Source organism: Chelonoidis abingdonii, chromosome 8, assembly GCF_003597395.2.
Source record: "Chelonoidis abingdonii isolate Lonesome George chromosome 8, CheloAbing_2.0, whole genome shotgun sequence".
Lineage (NCBI taxonomy): Eukaryota > Metazoa > Chordata > Testudines > Testudinidae > Chelonoidis > Chelonoidis abingdonii.
The window spans coordinates 56,032,317-56,040,920 of NC_133776.1; the positions used below are offsets into that span (position 1 = coordinate 56,032,317).

The 8,604-nt window shown below is 47.6% G+C and overlaps 1 protein-coding gene across 1 annotated transcript; it reads right to left on the reverse strand.

Annotated features, from left to right (window-relative positions):
* Positions 1 to 316: 316 nt before the first annotated feature.
* LOC116839724 (aquaporin-12-like) lies at positions 317 to 7,466 on the reverse strand. The gene is made up of 3 exons (XM_032805863.2): positions 6,338 to 7,466; positions 3,995 to 4,111; positions 317 to 3,109 (listed from the first exon to the last, which is right to left on the reverse strand). Exons 1-3 carry the CDS (start codon positions 6,942 to 6,944, stop codon positions 2,931 to 2,933), a joined length of 903 nt encoding a protein of 300 aa, XP_032661754.1. The 5' UTR covers positions 6,945 to 7,466; the 3' UTR covers positions 317 to 2,930.
* Positions 7,467 to 8,604: the final 1,138 nt, after the last annotated feature.

Below are 8,604 nucleotides of genomic sequence, written 5' to 3' on the forward strand. Positions count from 1 at the left end.
TGTGCTGAGATACCACTGAGCCTGGCTATTATGCTGGTTTGGGCAGCCTTTTTATGTGTCTTGTTGAGTCAGGCTATTAAACCTCCTCCAACATACAGACAGGCACGGCCTCACCCAACTGCAAAATGAAACAGACACTGAGATCAGCTCTGGGAAGGCTCAGTTTAAGAGACTTGCCCCAGCACTCAGGTGTCCACCTCCCTTCAAGTGCAGACCCAAAGACATATCATGAAATCCACCTCCTCCCTCAATGTGGGGGAAGGTATGTGCAACTTCTCACCCCTGCCTAGTTAGAAGTGACAGAAACTGGGTTCACTAATAGACAAAACAAATTTTATTAATTATAAAAGGCAGATTTTAAGTGGTAAAAGTGGTAACAAACAGAACAAAGTAGATTACTAAACAAATTAAACCAAACTTGCAAACTAAGCTAGTTTCACTAAAAACAATTGGTTACAAATATAATTAATTGGTAACAAATAATAGCAGGTTTAAAATAAAATGAAGTATTTCTTCACACAGTGCACAGTCAACCTGTGGAACTCCTTGCCAATAGATATTGTGAAGGCCAACACCATAACTGGGTTCAAAAAAGAACTAGATAAATGGAGGATAGGTCCATCAATGGCTATTAGCCAGGATGGGCAGGAATGGTGTCCCTAGTTTCTGTTTGCCTGAAGCTGGGAATGAGCGACACAGGATGGATCACTCAATGGATTACCTGTTCTGTTCATTCCCTCTGGGGCACCTGGCACTGGCCACTGTTGGAATACAGAATACTGGGCTAGATGGATGTTTGGTCTGACCTAGTAGGGCCATTCTTATGTTCTCACCCTAGATATTGCTGCAGGCAGATTACAGAAAGTCTTGAAAGGCAGATGCACTAGTGTCCATCCTGAAACCTTAGTTATTACTCACAAGCTAGATGCCCTTCCAGCTTGGGTTCAACCCTTCTGCCCTCAGTTCAGTTCTTGTTTCCAGGTGTTTTTTCAGTGTCTCTTTGGGTGGGGAGGCAATGGAGAGAACCACGATGATGTCACTCACCTGCCTCATATAGCACTTGTGCAAGTCAGGAACCCTTTATCTTCTAGTGGAAAACCACTGGCATTCCAAAAGGGGAGGAGAGGTATCCAGTACCAGGTGACTCGGACCCAGTCTCTGCATGGCTGTGGCAGTCATTGCTCGTAGGCAGTTTCTAGCATCCACAGGAAGACTAAGCTCTTTCATAGTCCCTTGTCTCTGCTAATGGCCCATTAACTTAGTCTGGCTTTTCCATTGTTGTACCTGAAGCACTGGTTGGGGGTGATACCCAAAGCAACACATTTGAAATACAGATACATAGTTAATATTCCTAACTTCAGATACAGAAATGATGCAGGCATCCAAACTTGATAATCACATTCAGTAAATCATAACCTTTCTAATGATACCTTACAAGACCCATCTTGCATAAAGTACATCTCAGTTATGTCATATTCATATCAGCATATTTTCGTAAAGAATATGGAGTGAAACATCACACACTGGGCTACATGGACATTACATGACTGTAGAGCATCATGGGAAACATAGTCTGGCCCAGGAGCCTGGCCTTGGTGAATGGCAGCAAGAGGCACCTGAACTACAACTCCCATGAGGCACCACAGTACCACTGGCAAATGTAGTTTAATAGTGAACTGATGCAAATGATTCATTTTGACTCAAGACAGTCACAAACATTTTGTTTCAATCAATGTCAAAATAAAATGTTTCAACATTTTCAGATTGAAATTTTGGGGAACTTATCATTCCATGATGAATTTTGATATTGACTTTTTGTCCCAATTGGGGATGAAAACAACAGAATTTCTCATACAACAAATTCTAATTTTCACTTCACTCTACTTAAGTGCTTGGCTGTATCAAAGCCAGAGTGCTCAGCATCTGGCAGGACCGAGCCTTTTGAGCACTGCTCAGATTGTGCCAGAATAGTCTCTTCTGGGGCGAATTTTCCCCCCTAGTGTACAACCCGTTAGCTAGGGGCAGCAATTATAGCCAGCTTTCCCAACTCAGCTTGTATTGCTGTTGGCAAAGAGGAAATGGACAGCCTCTGCATGGCTGGGCTGAGCCTGGGGACTGGATTCACCGTTGAGGCTAAAGTGAAGCAGGAAAAACTTAGGATCTCGAACTTTCTGACACTCAAGCCCCTCTTGGCCAGAGGGGCCAGCAGTGAAGAGCTGCACGACACTTTGGAATAGGCTGTTTCACTGAGCAGTCACTGCTTTGCTTTTCTGTTTTTAAAATGACAGTGTATGGATGTTCCAGGGGAAGAAATTAATGTACCACTAGAGACAGATGCCTAGGGGCACTTGCTTCACTATCTGGAGCTAACATTTGTATTCAATGGCAGTGAGTCAAGCCAGAGAGAGGACAGTCACGTGTGAGCGCAGCCCTGGGACCCTGAAACAGCGCCAGCCCTTTCCGTGGGGAGTGAGGTGGGTGGATACCTGGCTTTACTGAGGGAGCAGAATGGTGGTGCTGATTTCCTGCCCTGCCCCCAAGGGAGATGGGCTGAGGAAGATCAGGAAGGAGGGATGTGCGCTGGGTGGAAGGCATGTGCCCTTTAGGTTGTGCTTTGGCACAGTATTGGAGCTTGTGATCGCACCACTCTGCTGCTGGTCAGGTGTGCACTAGCTGGCGACGTTCTCCGGGGGCTTTCACAGCCAGGTCTCCATGGGCCAGTGCGGAGGGATTGTTTGCATGTGACCAAAGCAGCTGGTACACTTACACAGTGATATGAAAAGCCCATGGTGCCCCCAGTGAACACTTGCTCACACATCACAGAGCTGGCCAGGTGTCTTCAGGCCCAGCTCCTGTCAGTCTGGCCATGGGAGGGGCCTGATGAGAAGGAGAGATGGGCACTGGCTGGGGGACCCTCTCACACCCTTCATTCAGCTCCGGGGCTTAGTTCGCAGCTGCAGCTGCCCTTCCCCATTGCCTCCTGTCTGTTTGAGCCCAGGCACAGCCTTCCCCTTGGGGGTCCGGTATTTGCTCTTAGGGCTGTAAAGCAGGTTTTTCTGGAAGAGCCTTGGGATGTTTCCCTGGTACAAGAGCAGGGCTGCAAGCATCCCTGGAAGCAGAAACAGGGTGATTAGACCATGTCATTTACCATCTCCCCCACCCATCCTTTGACATGCACCACCCAACCTCTCCTGTCCTGCGATCAGATAGCGCCTGCTCCAACCGGGCCAAAAGCCGCTGGAGTTCCTGCTACTAGCACATGGCACTGTCAAGCTCAGAATAGCAAGCAGATTTAACAGAGAAGAGTTCCACCTGCAAAAGCGGTGCTGGGATTGGACCAGATCACAAAAGAAAGGCAGAACTGAATCAATTTTCTTTGGAAGCAGCTGTCTGGTGCTGCAGAATATAAGCTTCATTTCAGAAATTACATATCTGGGGCTTATGGCTGTGAGGATAACCTTCAAATTACAGACTGAGTGAAACTGCCAAGTCATGGTCTTCCTGAGTCTGCAGACAGCCTGCAACAACATAGCTCCATGAGGTGTGATCATCACCGTGTCATTAACCCCGTTATCTCTCCCACCCCTCTCAGTCCCATGTGCCTCATGCTTTGCAAAGTGTCCCGTCATCCTCCTTCCCCCTGAGGCCAGTGTTTGGCAAGTGACATTTAATGTGACTCAGTTTGGGTGTGGCAGAGTTCCAGCCTGGCTGATGGGGAGGAGGAGTATTGGGAAGGGCAAGGAGCATCTGGCTCCAACAGCAAGACTAGCCTCCCTCCCTAATAAATAAGAGCACAAGGAGTTGTCATATACCAGCAAAAGTTTCCAATTTCTATGCTCAATACTTGTCCCTTTCATGCAGGTTCACTAACATGGCAGACATGCTAGGGAGGCTTCACCCCAGCCACATCCTCTGCCCCACTCTCTAGGTTGTGGCCCAGCATGACCAGTCAGCAATAGTTTCTGCACCTCCCGGTACCCTGAACACAGCTCACCTGTGAGAGGTCCCAGCCAGTAAACCTGGACGTACTCTTGCAGGATGTTCCCAGAACAGTGAAAAGTAACTATGGAGGCCAGAGTGGGGTTGAAAAAGGCCCCTGTGAAAGGCCCAGCTGTGAAAGAAGAAAACAAATAGTGTTGGGTCCCACTTGTTTGGAATGGATTTGAACAAATGGGTGTTGGGCAACAGGCAGGACTAGAGAAGTTCTATTGCCAGAACTTTGTGTTTGAACTTTCTGAAAAAGCAGAGTCAAGTCACCCTGAACAACCTTAACTCAGTCCAATGCCTCCATGTCATATAGATACCCATCCCTCCCCCAGCCTCCTAGCTGCATGATGTCCAACCTCTGATACTGACAGTTCAACCACAAACCCTACTAGCACCGGATAGCCTGACTCTCGTGTCCACTGTGGCTAATGCTGCAGAGTATACATTACCTAACTGCAAGGGTAAACAGTGTATAAGACATCTGCAAGGAAAAGTGATGAGTGAGAAGTAAAGGGTTAAACTGGCTGTAAAACACCACCACCTAGCAGTGGAAAGTGAAATAACTGCTGAATGGTGTTCCTGGTGTGCTAGGGCTACTTCTCTTGTTAAGGAGTTAGAACGAAAGATGGATCTGGGGGAGACCTCACTGCCACAGATGAGCAGGTGGGTGATGTGCAGGTTCACATGTTGAGTATGTGCAGCATAGCAGGGCTGAGTGAGTGAAATTGTTAAGAGGTGACTTGATCACAGTCTACAAGAACCTATTTGGGAAAGAGATTTCTGACAGAAGACAGCTTTTCAGTCAATAAGAAAAAGGTGTAACAAGGGCCAATGCTGGGAAGCTGAAACTAGACAAATTCAGACTAGAAGTACAGGGTTTTTTAAAAAACCCACTGTAGGTAAATGACTGGAACTGACTTGCCTAGAGATACAGTGGATAATCCATGACTTTGAATGTTTAAAATCAAGACCTGGAAATTTTTCTACCTGGATTAGGCACAGGAATCCCTGAGTGAAATTCTTCAGTTTGTATTACACAGGGGGTCTGGCTAGATGGTAATAATGGGCCTTTCTGGCCTTAACATCTGCAGGTTCATGAACTACCAATCCTGGAGATGGATGGTGTACAGACAGTGCTTAATTTGTGCTGGGACTTGCCAGGGCGGGCCCTGGCACCTCTGGGCCTAGCAGTTCAGAGCCCTGGCAGCACCACTGGGCTTGGTCCATCTGTTATGAAAGTAAAAAATTGCTTGAGCACCGGTGCCTCTTTCATTATCCATTAAGCGCTGTGTCTAGGTGTCTAATTACCAAGATCTTGGGAGGAGAGTGGGTTGCCACATGAAGGTGGGGCTAAGATTGTTTTAGGAGGGGAGGTGGAGGGTGGAGAAGAGAGGCGACCTTAACTGTGCATTGCTCTGCTTCTCAATGTTTATTTTTGGAGTGTAAGCGTCGCTTTGACTTTTCCTTGCTTTGAGGCCTGTATGTTGGTAACTCTTCCCCTTTGGTTTATGGATCTATAATTACAACCTTATCTCCATATTAGCAGCTGGGTGCGTGAACTGCCTTTGATTCTGAGCCAGTCTCCCGTCCCCTCAGCAACCCCCGATGTAGAGCACTGATTTGAAAGCTTGGTGCTGGTCGGGGACTTGACAGTCCCATGTGGGTCAGTCCTCCAGCTGTCTCCTTTTGACCAGCAAGAAACTCCAGCGAACTGTACCCTAGCTTGGCTCCCTCCAGCTAAGCCCCTTTCCTCCATGACAAACACACCCATCTGTCCTGGGCTGGCAGTCTCCGGGCTCTGTAGAAGGCACAAAAGCTCAGTGTGCAAAATGGTATTGTGCTTTGGGCCCTAGCCTAGGATGCAGGTTCAAGTCCCTGCTTAATCACAGACTCCCTGTTTGACTCAGGCAAGTCACTCAGTCTCTCCGCTCCCATCTGTACAATGGGTATAACAGCACTCACTCGCCATGCAGAAGGGCTGACTGATGCACTCGGATACTACTGTAAGGGGGGCCATACAAGAGCCACAGGTAGGAACATTTGTCTTCTATTCAATGTTGCACTCTGTTCCCCTAAGATGCAGAGGGCTCCTAATATGCAGTGGATGTGCCAGGTTCATGGGGAGCCCCCTCTCAAGTAGAGACTACCACCTGTACCTGCTCAGATGCTGGTTTTAGCAACATGAGTAGAGTTGAACCCAAACTAGCATTGCCTGTGAGCTAACCACTATGTAGCTGTAGATCTCTGGAGCTGAAAAGCCGATTCATTAGCTCCCCAAGTTTCATCTACGCTCCTTTCTTGTATTTACACCCAGATATTACGAGGAAAAAGAAATGTAGAAGCTTCTCACCTGTGTAAGCCAGGGTGGTCACAGTCACTGCCAGGACAGGCGCTCTGTACAGAGGGTGGCTGTGCTGAAACTTGAGAGCCACCAAATGGAAAAAGAAAGAACAGATGCCTTCCACAAAGATGCCATGGTACAAAGAGGTATGGACAGAGGAACTGCAATCCAGAGCCATTAGATTCTGGATGAGGTGGAAGTCAGTCAGCTCCCAGGACCAGTAGTGTATGGTGAGAATCCCAGCTGCCTCCATTCCCACAAACTGGACCAGAAGTTTGACAACAGTAGCCACAAAGGAGGAATCCATGACCAGGAATTCTTGGAGAGAGATTGTGGGGTTAGCAGAAGCTCCATCAAAAGACACACCATGAATCAAGTAGATAATTAAGAGGAGGGTCAGAATCACATCTGGACCAAAGCCACCACCCCAGGGACCAATCTCCATCAGCATCCTCAGCTCAAGGCAGCAAGCACACAACTGTAATGAGCTGAGCAGTTCTCTGACAAGACCACGGTACACTCCGAGAGGCAGAAGTCTCTTGGAAACCTGCCTGATCACCTCACAAATAGCCACAACTGAGAGAAAGAAGGCAATGGAAACATTCAAGCCCGCCATAACGAGCCCAACAGAGACAACAAAGCACGAATGTCACCATCTGAAGAACAGATGGGCCTTTTCTTCCTCCTCTTTATAAAGACACTTTTAAGCCAACGTGGCATAGCCTGACAGGCCCCCAGTCAGCAGGGTCAAGGGAGTCTTCGGGAAAATCCACATGTGCAGCTATGCAAACCCATTAAGGAGCTGACAGCGAGATTCTCTGACTTACAGTATCAGCTGCGGCCAGTGTAATGTATGCTGCTCTCTGCTATCCCCAGCAGCCTGACAGACCCTGTGCCTTCACCTCTAATCAGAAGGGAGACAACCACAGACCCCATGTAACTCACATATCCTCTCCCCGCCTTCTGCTTTAACCATCAGCACTTGCTGCAATTAGAGCACCAACAACCTGCAGCCTAGGGTTTGTTCAGAACTTGTCTCCAAAGTTACGCTGCTGGTTTGTTTTACAACTGGATCTAGCAAGTGGGTCCAGCAACTCTCACCCCATGGCAGCAAATCTGGGAAAGCCCAGCTCCTGCCTCAGGTTTATTATTTGTGAAGCTGCGTTATGAGCCTTTGACTAGTTTGTTTTGGCCCAGCGGGTCACTGACAGCATAGATCTGTTAACTGGAGCAGAAAGCAGCACTTATGTCGTCTTTGCTTCAGGTGGGCAGAATATTTGAGCGGCTTCTCTCTTTATTTCAGTGTTTGGGATTGGTTATTGTACAGCACCTTAATGGTTTTTAGGTAGTTAGGAGCAGGGAGCTCGCAGTGAAAGCCCTGCAAAGTCAACAAGGTGGTGATGAAATGGAGAGGCAGCACAGATCTTGTGTAGGGAAGGAGAACAGATAGAAGTCTCTTTGCATACCCAGGCCAGGGAAGGCTAACTACATGGGATCCTGAAGAGTCTCATCCTTTCAGGTCTCCTCCCTCCTCAGGGTCTAAAATACAACTGTATCCTCTAGGCTTGAGAAGTGAGGGGCTCTCCTCGGAGAACCAATGTTCTATGTTGATCATATGGCGGGACACACTACAAAGTCCAGGTTTATCTTTCATTGCCCTCATGCCCCAGGAAGACAAAGCATGCCCCTAGGAAGCAGCACAGTGTCGTTATTGCATGGTGGATACAACAGAAAGAGTATGGAGGGAACTGAGACACTAACAAGGAAAAGGAAAACCAGAGCAAAGGTGATTTAGGCCTGGTCTACAGTAGGCTTGTATATTGGTATAGCTACCTCTCTTAGGGGTGTGAAAAATCCGTATCTGAGAGATATAACAACACTGATCTAACCCCTGATGCAGACAGCACTTGGTTGATAGAAGAATTCTTCCATCGAATCCACCTCAGGAAGGTGGATTACCTACACTGATGGCATAGGTAGTGTCTACATTGAAGTGCTACAGCTGCTGTAGCATTTTGCCCCCAGTGATCCATGGGTAGGAGACCAACTCAAAGACAAGTTCCAAGCTCACTCTCCCCAGTGTGATAGATTTATCTGAACCTTGTCTCTAAAGGAGCAGTGGAATGGACATGCTTAGATATACACCCCACCACCATGTCCTGAACCCCCTGAAACCAAACTCCATCCAAATTGGTTTTTAATCCAGAACTGTTTTAAATCCTGGAATACCTGAGGAAAGCAGTAGCAAGTATCAGTGACGCGATGCACCTTGCTTG